General features: G+C 36.4%; 1 protein-coding gene across 3 annotated transcripts in view; it reads right to left on the reverse strand.

The window, feature by feature from the left end:
* The window catches only part of RAB28 (RAB28, member RAS oncogene family), a 63,301-nt gene that overhangs the window by 31,994 nt on the left and 11,942 nt on the right, over nt 1-19,365 (reverse strand). For all 3 annotated transcript variants that reach the window (XR_009729497.1, XM_061379944.1, XM_061379943.1), the window contains exons 3-4: nt 17,393-17,481; nt 10,018-10,147 (exon numbers count right to left, since the gene is read on the reverse strand). Coding sequence is in view for 2 of the 3 variants with exons in the window: in XM_061379944.1 (XP_061235928.1) it covers nt 10,018-10,147; nt 17,393-17,481 (219 nt within the window). In the remaining variant the exon portion in view is untranslated. The remainder of the gene's footprint in view (nt 1-10,017; nt 10,148-17,392; nt 17,482-19,365) is intronic.

Here is a 19,365-nt window from a genome sequence, read left to right on the forward strand (position 1 = left end):
ATACACTATTACCAAAATAAAACTGCAAAACTCATGTTGTAAGAGGAGGTCATCTTAACATACGTCCTTCAAAAATCCAGCCCAAGAAAATTGTTAATTATTAAATAGGAGAGGTATCAGCTGCCAATAGAGATATCTACAATGACTATTCTTTATTCTTTCATTACATTTTCTTTTACTTCTACTGTGTAGCTTGAGACAACTTCAAAAATAAAAACGTTTCATATTCACAGAAAAACACCCAAAACAAAGATGTAAGCTCAAACATTAAGTCCAGACATTTTCAGTAATAGTTCCTGATAGACATCAGTAGTGTTGTAGCAAGTTACAGTCACTGTAGCAAGAACTTATTGTAGCATGACAAGAAGTAATGAATGTAGTAAATAACTTCTAGGAAAACCCAGAACCTTTCTAGCCTAAACTTTTTATCCCCCCCTCAGAAAAAAATGACGTATAAAATAAACTAAAAAAGTAGACAGGAGGAAAAAATTGCAGCTCATTCAGAACCTCATCAGGACGTACCATCTCAAATATTGGAACAATGAAGAATTCGTAACAAGAGGTGTTAATGTCATGAAGGCATTAATATGCTTAAAGCTCTATCAAGAAAGCCACACATTTAGCAGCATATACATGCTCCTATACTGAAGTGGGCGTCATAAACTCAGTATGTCTCATTATATCGAGTATTTGGAGCTTGTGGACCAAACTTGAAACAGTACCATTAATTTCTGCTTCTTCTCTTGCAAATCCCCAATAAACATGACAATGTCCTGATAAGTACACAGTTTTAAAATATACATATAATGCATTCTTACATCTGCATGCACATAGTTCATACTATGCCACTGAGAGGCTGATTTAACACTTTACTCTTTTATTCATCTTCTATTGTGCTCCTAAAGGACCTGACAGCAAATTATTTTGAAAAACAGAAACATAGCAAGATAATCCTACAGTATTATCCTAACTTTAAGCTCTGTAAGAACCTTAAATTTTCTAACATTTTCAGAACTGCATTTTTCACACTACAAACTTGATCATATTAATGGTGGTTATTTGTTATTATTCTTCCCTATATTGATACAAGCTACCCTTCATCCTCTAAATTGAGCTGAAATAATTACTGTTTACTTCCAATAAAAAACTTAAATGTTTATGGTTCATTTAAATAAATAGAAAAAGCCCGTTTTTTCTGGTGATTAGGAAGAAACTTCTCCTCCACACTTTCTTCCTGTACAGAATAGTAAACACATTCAATTACCATATGCATTTCCACTGAAGTTGCAGTGTACACAAATACTGTACAACTGTTACTGTATTTATCAGACTGACTCTGAAACTGTGGAGCATTACAAAATTATTTTACTGACTTATCTAGCTTTTAAATAGAAAATAATGCTACAGTAGCACTTGTCCTTTCCCCAATTTGTCCAAAGTCCTAATAACTAATGCTCTATTCACACTTGAAATTTGGTTATCCTCTCTCATCAACTTCCTTCAATAATAATGAGAATATATTTCCACAGTAGCTAATGGAGACATTCCTACAAATCAATGTGCTGCAGTGATACTGAAATAAAAGCTTATTTCACTGTAATGATGCTTCCAGACTTCCCTCAAGTCAGGTGGTTACTTGCAGTTAATGATCTGTGACATACCACACAAGTAGTCCTAAAAAGACTTATTATCCACTGCATGTGCAACAATATTTGCTTTATGGATGGCTAAATGAATGAAGACATTCAATGTAACTGTAAAAGTAAAATCAAAAGAAAACTTACAAGTAACATGTTTTCTTTGAGTAAAAGAGCTGTGAACATTTTCCATTAATACTTAACCTTTTGCTGGAGCAGTGCAACCACATATAATGCTTGAATCCATAAAGTCCAAGAGCTGCTCAGGGTTAACACTGATTAACTGCCTCCAATCAAATGCTACAAATTTAAAAAAAATCAGAGAGCTCCGTTCCACTTATGAAATCAAATTCCATTTATATCATATGGCAAAGGTGGGAGCAGAACAACTTGCAAAGAGAAGATATTCTGTCCTGTCTTAAAAGTAGGTATTTTTTTCAATCCAAGAAAACAGACATGAAATGGACTGGTTTTTAAAACTACATACTTTATGCTGCAGTGACTTCCATTAATATACTAACAGAAAAGAATAGCAAATTATCTTTAAATAAGCTACAACCCAACATTACAGTATCTCCCATGACTCTCAGACTGTGCAGACATTCACACATTTTCTGTTTATAATTTTTTTCATTTACTAGACTCAACTTTTGTCCACCATATGTCCACCGTAGATTAACTATTCCCTTAGGTACAATTAAGGGCTTTCCATTTGTTGTAAGAAGACCTAAGTATGAAGGACGCAGCCAGAAAAAACATTTCTACCTAAACCAAAAACAGAAGCACATTCAGACTGGACTATGGTTTATGCAGCATCTTTTTCATTAGATGTATGTCTACATTGCTAAATAAACTACTGACAAAATCCATGGAAACAGCAAGAGATCTCTCAGCATTTCATTTGTGTATTATTATAAAAATAAGATACATATATTGTTCTAACCTTTGTATTTAAATGTTTTACTTCTACTTCCATTTTTCAATGACATCTTTAAATTCTTCTCTGAATGTAAGCATAACTGTTTGTGAATGGGAATACATTCTTTCTAGGCACTTCTGTCACACTGGCATTTGAGTTCCAGCTACGTTAACAATATTCTACCAGGTCCGTGAACTTGGTCCTAATTAGTGGTTGGTCTTAGCAGGCAAAAATTATGTGCCCAAATAAAAAACTGAAGTGCAGCCTCAAGATCTTAAGTGCATGAAGAAGAAACCAAATAATTCATGGTCACTAAAATGTAAAAGCATAACATAAGAACTGTCTAACAGTTGGACTTCTTAATGGCTATCCTCACTTTCTTTTTAAAGCACCATACGATCTGAATGAGAAAACATTAATATCAGCAGTTTGCTCATTATCTACTTTGTCCTGGTTCAAATGAATGCAAATTCATTGATTTTCATGGAATTACACCTGTTTCTATCAGAGCTCTGTCTAGCTGTACAAACCTCAAACTCAGACAAGTGGTATAACAGTAATGTATCTTCTATGTACAAGATGTACATATTACTCAGTTTCACCCTATACTGAATTCCATGCTGCAGCAGAACACAACAAAAAACAAACTCACTACTAATAACTAATCCTATCTGTGTTGAACATCAGAAACCAGACTTTAGACAGGTAGGTCAGAAAATTATAAAAATGACTATTAATTATCTTTTGAGAAGCACAACAGAATATTTCCACTTTCTACTCTACTTTTGTTGTTAGTATTCTGGCACAGGCCAGTTGGCTTTTGACAGCCACCATCAAAACCCATCCTGTATACATGCTCCAGAAATGCTACAGCACTGGAAGAAAGTCCAGAAGTCTAAAAATCTTCTTTGAATCAGGTGATTTAGCAGCTGCTAAATCTTCCCATTGTGTGTTCCCATGTGACTTCCCATCCAAGTGATCATTTTATGAAGGATTCTGAAAGAAGGGTCCAAGTAAAAAAAAAAAATCAGCTGATTTGCAACCAGATGCAATAGATACATTTATCACAGCACAATACATGAAGATTGGGGCCAGAACCATTGTGATCTATGCTGTCAGGTGCTTTCCCTTCTCAGCCAATGGAATATGTTTAAGTAAATACTACACAACAGCAATAAACCTCCCTTCTTTTGTTCTGTATAATTTTCTGTGAGCTCAGCCACTTCCTAAACAAAGACACTTGCAGCTCACGCTCCGATTATATATTTCTGTGTGACATATAACATAGTTTAGTAGACTTACCCACACAGGAATTTAACAGACATAATTAAATAGATCACTTCAGCAGTGAGGGTAGCCAGTACCATTACTATTAAGCTAAGCATGATTAAGGATCAAAATCTTGCAGGACAGATTCTCTCTCAGACAAGCAACATAATTTTCTGATTCAAAAATGTGTGTTTCTAAATTGCTCCCATCTCTAAAGTAATACAGAGCATATCCAGTCAACGGATTGGAAACGTATTATTATGGCGAATAAAAGATTTATTTTCACCTGTGATTTCCCCTTTCATTAAAGTTCCTCCTTAAAAACATCTTTAAAAAAGTTAACCAACCATTGAAACGAACAAATCCATAAGACTGCCATTTTCTATTAATCTTACAAGTTTGTCAAGACAAACATTCTATACATATTTTAAAACAGGGCAGCATTCTACATTTATTCAAATGAGTTGGTAAATTGACCGTAGTATAGGACAAGGTTTTCTTTTTAAAGGAGTCTCTACATGTAAGTAGTTTACCCTCCAGTCCCAGGAGCATGTGTGAGGCTCAGGTGACTGGACCTGCTGTCAGGCATTCAGGAACTTTAGTTCAATCGGACATAAGACTCAAAAGAACAGGGTCTTTGCATTTGCTGCTCAACACTTGTTTTAATCACAGGTGAACACCTAAAAAGGGCAAGCCCAAAAGAAACATGGAGAGAAAACTGGGGGAGGCTGGAAGGAACAAGAGAATGATTGCATTTTTCTGAATTTTAATAAATCAAAAATCTCAAGGTGAGTATTAATGAAGAAATTTTCTGAGTAGAACTGAGGAAACTAAGTATGTAAGGCAGTCAGTGGCCTAAAGTAGACTGGGTATGTGCTGTTCCCAGCCAGATTCACGTTAGTACACAGTACACCAAACATTCACTGGTATCTGTGCTGGAAAATGTTTCTTTCTGTGTTCAGATAAGATAGGCAAAAACATTTTAAGTTGTATGTAAAGGCAAGCTAAAGGGTACACTAAAATGTAACCTTTAAACTTCACAATGTAACAGCATACCACTTCCTGTTCAGAGATAGCACTCCAAGATCAATTAATCATGGCTAAGACGAACAAATGGTCAACATTCTTAATTAGCGTTGATGCATTCTCCTTTGTGTCCTCATCTGTCATGAAGACTGTTTAAAAATCTGAGTTATTAGTCTTTATTGAGAAGTGGATCTGGTTAATATCTCTAAGAATACAAATCACTCATCTATCCACAATACACTGGTACCTGATAATTCCTACCCCTTTATAAGCTACAGATAACCACCGCCCTCGGACCATCTTGGTAGCTATAAATCAAAATGAGTGTAGCTCCCATGCAACCTGGGTTAATTTTTGTTTACAATATATCCACTGAAAATGTTGGTACGACACTTGAGGAGACTGCTTAGAGATTAGTGCAGAGGAAAATATATAAAGGAGTCAAGGCAGAAAAGAAAGATACACATCAGCTATACAAAACACAGTAAAATCTCTCTAATTCAAACTAATGACTAGAAGATCTATCTGATTACTGAACTCTGTCAATACCAAATTAAAGTAAAGAACCTAAGCGCACAAAACACAATTAACTCACTTGGTAACTATTGTTTCATTTATATTATTCAATATAAGTCAAAGTATTTGACAGCAACCTATCTATAAAAGTTTTAAGATACTGCACTGAAACTCAAAGGAATTTGATAATCTTAACAATAAGGTTTAGTCCCCTATTTCTGGTGCAAATAAAGTGGTATTAGCAACACACAATACACAAAAAGCACATTTCAAATACACTTCATAATAAATATCAAGATACTGCAAAGTTAGTTACAAGGAAAGTAAATTTAAGATTCAGTACCAACTGTATATTTTAGGATTATGAAGATCTTCTGACTTAAAATTAATATGAAAAAAATCTACATTAAATGTTACAATTCTTTTCATTGTTTACAAAACACATAGACAAAAATCCATGTAAAGATAGAGTTAACTAATAATCTAGGTAAGATCTTGACTCAAATCACTTTTCCACTCTTTCTGACCAAAAGGCTATGGAAAAGAAAAAAACGTATGGGAAGGAAGAAGAATGAAAAATAAAACTCAGCACCCAGGAAGAAAACAGTTACCTTAAATAAAGTACCACTTTCACATAGGAGGACTGCAAAATGGAGAAATATGCATTTCAGTCAGACAGTATTAGTAAGTGAAAATGGACAAATGAGAACATAATATATGGGATACAGCCCTAGAGGGCAGGGAGGCCCAAGACTGTTGGTTGATATTCAAGGATCACCTGCAAAAAGCTCAGGAATGTTCTATCCCAACTAGAAAGAAGTGCAGCAGGAGGGCCAGGAGACCTCCTTGGATGGATAAGGAGCCACTGAGGAAACTTTGAGGGGAAAAAAAGAGGATTATAAAAGGTGGAAACAAGGACAGGCGGCCTGGGAAGAATACAGGGATGCTGTTTGGGAAGTTAGGGACCAGGTTAGGAAAGCTAAGGCCCAGTTAGAATTAAACTTGGCTAGGGATGTTAAAGATAACAGGAAGGGATTCTATAGGCATGTAGCGAATAAAAGACAGATTAGGGTCAACGTAGCCCCTCTCCAGAAGCTATCAAGAGAACTGGCTACCCTGGATTTGAAGAAGGCTGAGGTTCTTAATGACTTCTTTGCCTCGGTCTTCACTGGCAAAGGCTCTGACCGCACCACCCAAGTCTTGGAAGGCAGATGCAGGGACTGTGAGAATGAAGACCCTAAGCCCACTGTAGAAGAGGATCTGGTTCAAGACTCAAGAACCTGAACGTGCACAAGTCCATAGGACCTGATGAAATCCATCCACAGGTCCTGAAGGAGCTGGCAAATGAAGTTGCTACGCCACTGTCCATCATATTTGAAAAAAGATGGCAGTCAGGTGAAGTTCCCAATGACTGGAAAAAGTGAAATATAACCCCCATTTTCAAGAGGGGAAAAATGGATGACCCGGGGAATTACAGACCAGTCAGTCTCACCTCCATGCCTGGCAAAATCTTGGAGCAGATTCTCCTGGAAGGCATGCTAAGGCACATGCAAAACAACAAGGTGCTTGGTGACAGCCAGCATGGCTTCACTAAGGAGAAATCCTGCCTGACCAATTTGGTGGCCTTCTATGGTGGGGCTATGGAACTGATGGACAGCGGTAGAGAGCTGATGTCATTTATCTGGACCTGTGCAAAGCATTCAACACTGTCCTGCATGACATCCTTGTCTCTAAATTGAAGAGGCATCAATTTGATAGATGGACCACTCGGTGGATAAAGAACTAGCTGGACAGCTGCACACAAAGAATTGTGGTCAATGGCTCAATGTCCAGCTGGAGACCAGTAATTACTGATGTCCCTCAGGGATCAGTGTTGGGATCGGTCTTGTTCAACATCTTTGTCGGTAACATGGACAGTGGGATTGAGTCCACCCTCACAGCAAGTTTGCCAATGACACCAAGCTGTGTGGTTCGGTTGATTCGCTGGAGGGAAGGAATGCCATCCAGAGGGACCTTGACACGCTTGTAAGGTGGGCTGATGCCAACCTTATGAAATTTAACCAAGCCAAGTGCAAGGTCCTACACCTGGGTCGGAGCAATTCCAGGCACAGCTACAGGTTGGGCAGAGAAGAGATTCAGACCAGCCCTGCAGAAGAGGACTTGGGGGTGTTGGCCGATGAGAAAATGAACATGAGGCGACTCCACTGTGCACTCGCAGCCCTGAAAGCCAACCATATCCTAGGCTGCATCAAAAGAAGCATGACCAGCAGGTCGAAGGAGGTGATCCTGCCCCTATACTCTGCTCTCCTGAGACTTCACTTGGAGTATTGTGCACAGTTTTGGTGTCCTCCATATTAAAAGGACATGAAACTGTTGGAACAAGTCCAGAGGAGGGCCACGAGGATGATCAGAGGACTGGAGCACCTCCCATATGAAGATAGGCTGAGAAAGTTCAGCCTGGAGAAGAGAAGGCTGTGTGGAGACCTCATAGCAGCCTTCCAGTATCTGAAGGGGTCAAATAAATTCATCAAAACTCTTTAAACCTATTACTGCTCTTGCAACTGTCTTCTCAGTTACTGAGTAAAGAACTTGAGCTGTTCTGAACACAGTGATTCCACCTAAAGAACTTGTTAGTGCTGGTAGCTTTATCCTTTCATAATACGCAGAAGTCAACACCATGCTTCTAAATAAACACTTACCTTGTCTGCTATTTATGAAGCAATAACAGTCTGACTAGTTACTTCTCACAGGTCATTAAAGTATTGGGGTGGAAGCCCTCCTAGCTTTTCTTCTACTATTATAGAATTCAGAAAAGCAATACACTTCTAAAAACTTAATTTTTATCTGCTGAAATAAATTAAAAAGTGACCCCTGTGAACCGCATCCCCTGCATGCTCCACATGTGCAACAACATCAAACATCCTTAGGATCACATGCAAGCAATAGTTTGCTTTCCTTCTTTAGGCACAGTTTATGAAGGAAAACAAGGTAGGAAGCATGCTGGTCCTTCAGCTGCTACTGTCATAAAATGAAAGCCCTTACAGTAGTAAGTGTCAGCCTTTATCTGGAAACTCACCTACGAAACTAGATACTATCAGCAGATGCTCCTAAGGAAATACTTGGATATTAAAGAATTGCAGACACATATATGAGAATATATACTCTAGTTATATAACAGAAATGAAACTCCTTCAAATGGAAACCAAGTGTCTGATTTTCCACCTGTGGTGTGATTCCAGCAAAAGAACATTATTTATTCCATATTACAGTGTATCTTACTGTAGATATTTCATAAGATTTGCAGAACTCCAGCTAGGAAGTCCAATTTTGGGGCAAAATATAAATCAGTGAAAAATATTTTTCATCTGAATTTCAACAGAATCTGTATTATTGACTCTGGTCTGCTGGAGTACAACACAGTCTATGTTATACTTTCAGAAGTGCTATTTATATATTGTAACTCTAAGAGATTCTGTTTTCTTCCCAGAAAATAAGTAGTCTTTCATAATTAATATCATGTTACAGCATCACACTAGCAACATTACAATTAACGCTTCTGAATGAAAGTTTTGTTTCTACATTGTTTTCAAATGCTTTTAAACAACACTAACTTGCTAGATGAGGGGCTTTTTGGGGGGGGTTGTTCATGTCACAAGGACACTGTGACATTGACATGAATTACTTGGAAAGTAAAAATAATTCAAATCTGTTTTTTGTTATTCAAATAAATACATTTACATTGTTAAAAAAATTAAAATCTGTATCTGCTTCTACCACTTTGCTTCTAAAATTGCTTTATCTTCCTTTTAGCATCTTCAACAAAAAAAAGAAAAAGGTAAGAGAGACAGGATCAAGTCCAGAGATATGCTAATAAGGATGTTAATATAAAATTTCTTATCTGGAAACGGGGGAGTCTGGAATGCATCTAATTAGGAAATTACCTAGGTGATGATTATTTAAAATAGCACATTTTGGTGGTCAGAAGAAATCCATTGTATTATACTTACATGATCAAAAGAGGACAGGCTAAAAAAATCCCAAAACAACAGGAAATAAGTAACCTCATGTGCAAAACTACAGATAGCATACAAAAACAAAAGCCTAATAAGCAACTCAAATATTATACCTAGTGCATAACATTGTAGCTATTTTAGGTAATATAGAGTATTTTATTTATATATATTATATATATTTACATATATACAGTTATAACTATATATGTAATTATTTTAAATAATACATATACCAGCACTTACTTTAGCAGTCTCTTGACATCCAGAACCATCCAATATTACACCCAGAAATGCTTCCCAGTTCTTCATTCCAGATGCATGCCACAGCTATATCCTGAGGCCTTACCAAATTCAAACATGGGTGAGAGAGATCTCTACTCCTGTGTGCTGCTCTCCAAGAAAAGAAAACACAAGGAGAGAGGCTGCAGGCTAGGTAAAGCACGATGCAGCAAGTCTCTCAACCACACTGCCCAGAACCAGAATCCTGAGGTACACCCAAATATGTCATCTTTATACAGCAACATCACACAAGATGGTATTTAGTTTCATTTTACTAAGATATATGCCCTGTCCCATTTCTTCAATAGAAAGCAACATCAGGAGCAGTTAAATTAATATTTAAATATTAATAACTTACTTTTATTTCCAACCAAGGCCACAAGTGGCCGTGTTTCCGATTCTTCATTCACTTTTTTTACTGCATTATACCAGTCTTCTAAATTTTCAAAACTCTGGCCATTGGTAATATCATAAACCAAGAGAACAGCCTAAATAACAAGATACATAAAAAATATTACTTGACATAAAAAAAAATTTTACCATGGTAAAATTTGCATCTGTCTAAATTACTATTATCATAAAACAGAGCATTAACAAATAATGGCATTGTATCTTTTCAGGAATAATCAAAGGAATTATAAATCTCTGTAATAAACACATTATTACAGTATATCTCCAGCATTCCATGTGTTCCAAATTCAAATGCTGACAGAACTACAATGGTAGTAAAAAAAAAAAAAGACAATTCAATAAAGATCACAATTAGTTATATTAGAAATATTCCAAACTGCATATGCTTTATGAAAACCCCAAAAGCACTTCACACTACTGATAAGGCAAAAAACACACTGGAGAAGGACTTTTATTTTAGCTGATGTTATTTGTAGTTTCACTGTTCTCTTTTTGAAGGGCAAAAAGGAAAAAAGGCAGTTCAGTTGTACAATTCTGCACATTGCCCAACTTGTTTCTCTACTCTCCTTTGAGAAGAAAGGCCACTATTTTAGGAGACAAGCAAGAAACACTGGCAAACTTTAAACTTTCAAAGAAGAAACTAAAGATGTGGTCAGAAGGCAATCCCATGTATTTCAGAGGTTTTGTGCCAGGCTACACTTTAATATTCACAGCAGATATTACTTTGAAGATTCCTCAGAGCTGATGTCCAATATTATAATGCCTACTGACAGCCCAAACACCCACCTCCTCCCCTTCATAACAAATCACTGTCCCCTCAATTACTGAGGCTTCTGCCACTGCTTTCCACCTCACTCCAATAAAGTATCTACCTTGATGAGGAATAAAATCAGAATTGGCTTCTTTTGCACTTGCCCTCATGAAGTTCACATCTGAGAAAAAAAAAATAACAATCCCTGCAACTGCACACTGTCCCTCACATAAAATTTGCACAAATATTCCCAAAAAAAGACCCCAATGTAACACATACAAAATTAGCTGCTTCAATGAGCCACTATCAACAGCAGAGATTGTTTTCAAGTCAAGTGTTTTCAAGCATTTGTCTGGGACAAGCTTTACTTCTCAGTTTCGTGAACAGTGTCTTAGACCACAAAATAGGATGCACACTTTTTAAATGAATTTCACAGAAGACAACAAACTGGTAGAGACCACAAGATTATTTGAAGAGAGTTTAGATTATGTGATGAGAAACAAGCTAAAAATAACAGGATGCAATTCAGCAAGTCCCATGACAAGTTCAAAGGAAGCAATAATCACCTGCAAAATAGGAAACATCTGGCTTTGTAGCAGGTTCCATACAACAAGATCAAGGAGTTACAGTAGATCACAGTTGAATATGTCAACCTTATTTTATTAGCAAAAAGGCAAGTATCAGAGTGGCATGAAACATTCCATGTGAAATAATGCATCCAGCTTTGGATGCTAAATGTCAGGAAAACAGTAGACTAGAAGAGACCAGTAATAGTGCTAGAGGCTTAGAAACCATGACTGGCATCAGAAGTTCTAATAAAACCTTGTATTTTAATGCAACACTGATGGCAGGTATGATGATACTGGTAAAAGTTTCAAGAGAAGATAACCATTATCTTCTTATATGCTCTTATATATAGTTTGAAGATGACACTAATTTGGGAAGACCAGCCAATAGGCGCAAGGCTTAAGAAATGCTTAAGGAACATGCTTAAGGAATGAACGAACATGAACCTTTCAACATTCAACCAGGACAAATGCAAAGCCCTGCATCTGGGGATGAATAAACGACACAAGCTGGGGGGACTGACTAGCTAGGAAGCAACTGAAAATGACCTGAAGGTCTTGGTAGAACAGCAAGCCAAGTATAGGCAACAGTGTTCCCTGGCACCAAGATGGCAAACATGACCCTAGGCTGTATTAGCATAAGTACAGTCACTAGATCAAGGGATCTATTCCATTCTACTCAGCACTTGTTAGATCATATCTGAAGTAATACATCCAGTCTTAGGCCCCTCATAACATCAATGAAGTGGAGTAAGTTCAGCGAAGGGCCACCGAAATTGTAAGACTGGACACTTATCCTATAAGGAAAAGCTGAGGGAACCAGAATTTTTCAGCATGAAGAGGAGGTGGCCTTGGGAGAACCCAAAGGCAGCCTTTCCATACACATGAGGAAGCTATCAAGGAGATGGGAGCAAGGCTCTTCACAGAAGTGCATGTCATAGAATCATAGAATAGTTAGGGTTGGAAAGGACCTTAAGATCATCAAGTTCCAACCCCCCTGCCATGGGCAGGGACACCTCGCACTAAAACATATCACCCAACAGGCATAAACTGAAACAAGGGAAATTCAAAATAGATAAAAGGAAGAGCTTTTTCACCAGGAGGAGATTCAAGCAGTCAAATACATTGCCCAAAGAGGTTGCTCCATCTCCATCCTCAGAGGTTTTCAAGAAGGAACAAGTGGCTAAAGCCTTGAGCAACCTGTACCATCTCACAGCTGACCATACACTGAGCAGGAGGTTTGACTAGATGTAGGTAGAAGGAGATCCCTTCCACCTTGAACTTTCTTACAATTCTATGATCAATATGGCATGCAGCAACAAGTTCAACTGCAGCAAGATTATAGCAAGGGTACATATGGGGGGGGGGGGGGGGAACCAAACATGTAGACAATAGGAATAGTGAAGCTCTGAAATATACCACCTTCAGAGACAGTCAGCAACACTGAAGGATTTTTGAAGGTTGATAAAAACGAAATAAACATTGTACATGTATAGCTTCAGAAGACAGTAAAAGATCCTGCCCATATCCTTTCAATTCCTACTTCCCTATGATAGCAATACAAATCTGTTTTTAATTTCAACACCATCAACTGCTGGAAAAATTAGTTCTTGTTTGTTATATTTATATGGCCGCTATTAATTTCTGTGAAACAGCTTTCACCAGTTCCTTCAAAGAAATTAAGAACTCACATATTTTTCCTTGCTATCTTTTCTCCTTTACCAATCAAATTCAATATTAAACACCCAGTTCCCCCTTCCAACTTCTGTACAATTTATTCCTCACTATCTTGCATCTCAGTTAACTTTTCCTGATTGTTTTTATAACTACCCAAGTGCCCGGACATGTATATATGTCTTCCATAACACAGGACTTACTCTAGAAAGGGCATACTGATGCTGTTAAATGCTCAGTAGAAAAGAAGAAACTCAAACTGAAGGAGAGGTATTTTAAAAGTTAAAAAAAAAAACAGACATAAGGTTGAGTGTTGTAAATAACAAAGTGCAGATGGCATGCTTCTTTCAACAGCAGCCAAGTTCTCTCGGCAGCTTGCAGAAAAACTGAGCAGACTATCTATCCTCTATCTACCATCTTCACCGCTGAAGAGCTGTATCAGAATTAGATATAAGACAAAGTCAGAATCTGAGCATTTAAGATTGGCCAGCTCTGTTTCTAACTAATTCTTCAGCAAATGGTGCTCTGGTACATATACACTAGACAACTGCAGCCTACCTACACATTTGGAAGAAAGGGCATTCACAGCGGATTTACCGTGAAAGAAATAATTGAACGTAGTCTGCAATTAGAGCTCACCTAACTTCCTTTTGGCCCCTTTCTCCACGATCTAAAACATTTCTTCTAAAGCATGTTCTTTTCTTAACCTCTCTCTTTTTTAATCTTGTCAATATTTGCTATACTTAAGAAACAAAGATGGCAGGCATGACATGACATCTCAGAGATGCAAGAAAAGGCAGCATGGCATCCAGGTCATAAGGAATACTTCTTGCTTTGATTTTTGCCACAACAGCACTCTATAAGTAACTTAGTATGATATATGTAACTAATGAAGGCCTAGTCGTAACTCATAGCTAAAATTTATTTCAGCTTTTTTTATTTAACACAGAAACCCTATCACAAAAAAAAAAAAAAACCCACACATTTTCCACAGTATATGGAGTATAGAACAAGTAAATATTATAAAAGCTGTTGTTTCCTTCTTATGTGTGAGCAATTAAGGCAGGAAACAAACACTGGCCTTTTTACGCAGAAGTAGCCCATTTTCCTGCCATGAAAAAGGTTTGAAACACATGGCGGACAACATGCCAAGAACAGCACGTTAATTCTCTAGTCTCCAGCAACATGGTAAATAGTCCCTGCTTGCATAATTGCAGTCTAGTAAGAGAGACATTCTGCCTGTATTAGTGCATATGTGAGTGCTTTTTGTTTTGGAATTATAGAGTATTTTCAAAAATAGGTCACTGGAAAGTGAGAATATTGCAGAAATGATTTGCTGGTCTCTGGAGAAGGTAGGGTCTGCAGTACTATTACTCTATTAACAAGCCAATTTATGAGGTAGCGTATGCCAGCTCTTAAAGATACTTTAAATGAGATATGCGGGTAGGGGCAGCAATTACAGGTAAGAGATGGGAGCGGTTCTGAAATATTTGCCACACAAACAGCAATGGTACTATTATACAGCAGAACTCCTATTATGGAAGTGTTGTAACCAGGCAATATATTCACACTAGACAATCAACATTTAAAAGGTGTCAAGTTTATGTCAAGATCTGTCACAATAAAAGAAAGCTACAGAAAATACTAATTAAAACCACATGTTTTCTTCTTCAGGTTTATCCTCAGCTGCCCTCATGCTATGACTGACTTTAGTATGAAGGAACGACATTAACTTTAAAATTTTCATTAATATTTATGAAATATGTCAGACCAAATTTCTAAAATATTTTTCAAGTCACAGATTATTCATTTTAGCGAAGAGTAACTTCATTATGATATCTTGCACACCTGCAGAAATGCTAATTTTACAAGTGAAAACAGCTTACAGTCTACTTAACCACAGTTGTCTTTGCTGATACAGAGGACATGGTCACTCAAATGCACATGATTAAGTAGCTGTAATTGAGCTACTGTCTATCAGGTTCAGCTATGGTAACTGACTATACAATTGCTATTAGCCTCTCTCAATTCTGAGATAAATGTGTCAGTTTTAATCAGCACTGACAGAAAGCTGTTTATTAGTAACTTTTATTCATAAAGATCAGAGAGCTCTTTCTCCCCCCCCCAATTCACAGAGTACCCATCAGGAAATTCAGCTACCAAGAACAGGATGCAGCAACACCAGATTAAAAACAGGTAGGGAAAAGACTGCTCCAAGACAGCAAAGAGTCTCTCTCAACAGCAGCTGCCTTCCAGCACACAACCATTCATCCGAACTTGGTGCCAATTTCAAACAATAATTTGTTCCACTGTTCAAAGAATTAATAAGACATGACCTCAGTACAAAGCCCTAAGGAATACACCTTACAACCACACACCAGTAGGACACTAAGCAGTGGACCATCACGCTTTAAGTCCAGCTGTCCATTTAGTTTTCCAGTCACCTTATGGTCCATCCATCTAGTCTATATCTTTACATGTTGCCTGTAATAATATTATGGGAAATTATATCAAAGGCCTTGCTGAAGTCGAGGTACAGGACATCAACTGCTCTCCACTCCACAGAGCCAATCATTCAACCACAGAAGGCATTCAGGTTGGTTTGGCAACACTTAAATATTCTTAAGTACACACTAGCTCTTCCCAGTTATTCTCTTGCTGTTTTGCTCTCCATTTACAGGAAGTTTTGTGCATACTTATAATGATTTTTCTTTCTAAATACTCCTACTTCTTTTTCTTCTAAAAAGCTATAGATTTCAACATGAAATAAGCTTCTACCTAGAAGTACACTGCACACAGTCCCTTTCCAAATTATTCATGGTGTTTCGTGAATTGATGAAAATAGTTTCATGTGTCCTTAACATGATGCTGTTACAAAGCTAATAGAAAAGTGCATTACAAGTCAGCTTCGATGGCAAGAAGCCTATTACAAACAATGGCAATACATGACGCCAATGGGAGAGAAAGCAGCTATCAGTTCATTATAAAAAAAATAAAAATAATAGGGTTACAATAAGGGTTGGGGAAGGATTAAAGAAGAACAGAAAACAGGGGTTTTCTGTTAATGTGCTCAGAATGACTGAAAAATCAAACTTTTGTAACTTCAGGCTTACTGATATCCACTTCTTCACTACTTTGGGGCACTGGTATTAACTTTTTGACCTGCTATTGCTGATAAGAAACTCCTAAGTTTATCACCAAATTCAATACAGAAGAAGTTAATAGCCTTTTATTTCCTTCATCAAGTTTACTTTGGGCATATGGCAACAATTTGTAATCAATCAAATTCTCTGTCATGGAAGCCACTTTCTTCTGTGGCTTGGTAGATCTTTAACAGGGCAGCAAAGTGTTTTTTATTAAAAATAAGAAAATACTACAAAACAGATGCAACAGAAATATTCTGACATTTTTTGAAAGTGAAAGAATGTTAAATTGACAAGTTTGTCTTTATCCTACTAACTAATAAATCCTGATCTCCTTAATTACTGTGCTGTACTTGTTAGTACAAAGTTTCTGTCCAGTAAAAGTTTCAGGACTCCATATTCCTATTGCTTAAAGTACTGGGGGAAAATTATGTGCATTCATTTTCTTTTCAGATAAATTTAACATTAAATAATAAAACATGTTATGTCTATTGTTCTCATTACAAATTCCAAATTAAAGAACAGAGCATATTTTGGGATCGCTCATATTAAGAACTTTGAAGTATATTACATCCTCCAAAATCATCTCATAACTCTAGATACTTCTGTAATATTTACCTCTTAATTAATCCTACTATTCACTTTAAGTTGCTTAGTTAACCTCAAGATAAAATTAATTTTCATTGGATAGGAGTTCTGCAAAAATATTTAGCTACCTGGTTGCCTCCTTTTGTTTGCCCTCTTATAACCCCAGTTGCATGTATGAGTTTAATGGTGTAGGATTGCCCTTAATTTCCTCCTTCTACTTTTCCCCGCAGGAGGCATCTGTTCTAAAAGCAGCCACTCTATGTCTACCATGTGGATATTCAAATAGCCTTTTATTTACTATGATTGCTTTTCTTAACTCAAGACACAAAGCATGGAAACATGCATACATCTGCTCTTAAGAGTTATTCAGATCTCCAAATGCATACTCGTGCTTTGCTTTTTACGTCAGCTCTAAAAAATTAACTGCATACCAAACTTAGATGTGCATGTTTAATATCAATTATGTTTAGGTTAAGCAGTGATTCAACATTTTTGAGATTTACAAATAATAACCTATAAGATATGTATAATTTTAAGAAGAAAGTTTCAGGGAATTTTATATGATTACTATAGATACTATTATCATGATTTATACTGTACCTGAGCTCCATAAATATATTTGTCCAGCATTTTGCCTCCTATTGTTTGTCCCCCTACATCCCACACTTGAAGAGTAACATTCAAATTTCCTGAAAAACAAAATGATACAGATACTGGGTAACCCGGAAAATTTAAATACAAATAAAATTAACGATATATTATCACAGCAGGTAATACAGCTCTAGTATATCAACAGCAATAGCTTTTACAAGTATACAATAAATAGTAACTAAATAAATTTAACACAAAAATGAACGAATCATTTGAAAGAAACTCACTTGTGTCCAGCTAAGTTAAGATGCTGGACATTAACAAATTTAAAATTAACAGAAAAATAAGTGGAATTGCATAGTTTAATATTCCTGACTATAAATAATATAGCATACTTTGCTGAAGAAAACTGTACAACTTTACAGAGAGCATTCTAAAGCACAGTACTTGGAATTGAAAGGTAATATATAATTAATACCAACTTCACCACATTATTTCATACACTGTGGCCCTTCTCTCCCCCCTTCCAAGTTTACAAATCTAGAAGCGAGGAAAATCTTCACAGTAACTGTGTTTGGTAGGGATGCTCTTAGTAATATACAGTTAAAGAATTACATAGATGACAGATTGAAAAATGGAAATACTGACACACATCTAACTTGAGGATGCAAAACTACGATTATTTCCTTCACCCATTACCCCAAAGCAGGCAACTAAACTGGACATGATCTACATGTCCAATTTCATCTTTGAAGAATCTACACCAAGAATAGATCTTCCTTTCTACTCTAAACAGTTTTTAAGCTATACTGACTTTCTTTTACATATATATACACATATATATACACACAAACACTACCACTTTCAATTAACAGGCTTTCAAAAACAAAGAAACAAAAGATCAGTGAAAATACAGAACCATCACACATATTCTGCAAGCTAATAACTCAGACTAAACACACACATGCATACAAACATAGTGAAGTATGATTTGGCTCACGCTGCATGGGGAAAACTTTTCAAAACTGTACTATTACCTGAAAGCACCAAACTTTAATACAGTGTGGTCTGATGAGAATTTTTCTAACCTACATACAACTCATATGACTTACAAGTTAACAGCAATTCTATATACTCACAAATAATCATAACTCCCTATTGATTTTACTCCTAGATTTTAAAAAAATGTAACAAATTCCACATCACAACAATTGATTGTCCAGCGAAAAAGAACACATTATTTTTGGCTACTAAGAAAGGTACACTGATAATTCAATTATCTTGTTAACAACTTTAATTTACACAGTCTGACCTATTCCACGATCAATTTATAACTAACACGCTCATATTAGTTATGCAAGGAAGTGTGCTCCATAGAAATATATCCCAGCACTCAGTGAATATAAGCAGCAAATCAGAACCATATAGCTGAATATATGCTATTCATGGTATTAAATATACCACATTGTATTTTTATGAAGCATCTTGCTTTAATCTAATTAAAAGCGCAGATTTCCTAAACTGCTTCTTTGCTCTCAAATATATAGAGATGAATGTGGGACTACCTACTCAGTATTTTTAAGGTACACTGGGTTTTATCTAACAGTAAGATAAAGAACTAGATTTGTAGTACAATAAATACATCATAACATTCCAGTTCAATAAAGGCAACCTTTCAGAGAATAAAAAGCTTATTTCTTTTGACAGTGTATATACTATGTATTAATTATTTTTAAAGTTTAGAACATAAGTGACTGCAAACAATGCAGGAAAGTCTTCCATATAGCATCTGGCATGGATAAGCTGGCCAATCTGCAGTCAGAAATTATTATGCATCCTCAGTGGGTAAACAAACTAAACATGCTCAAAGGCTTAACATGCTGCAGTGTTCTACCCCTAACTTGGTTGTTTGTATTCTTCTGGAAATTTACCATGTCATTCATGTCAGCTATTCGTGAAAAAAGCTTTATAAATATTATCAC

This window comes from Neopsephotus bourkii, unplaced genomic scaffold (genome assembly GCF_033783945.1).
Source record: "Neopsephotus bourkii isolate Nb327-2 ecotype Australia unplaced genomic scaffold, CSIRO-AGI_Nbou_v1 NB_1780, whole genome shotgun sequence".
Classification (NCBI taxonomy): Eukaryota; Metazoa; Chordata; class Aves; order Psittaciformes; family Psittacidae; genus Neopsephotus; species Neopsephotus bourkii.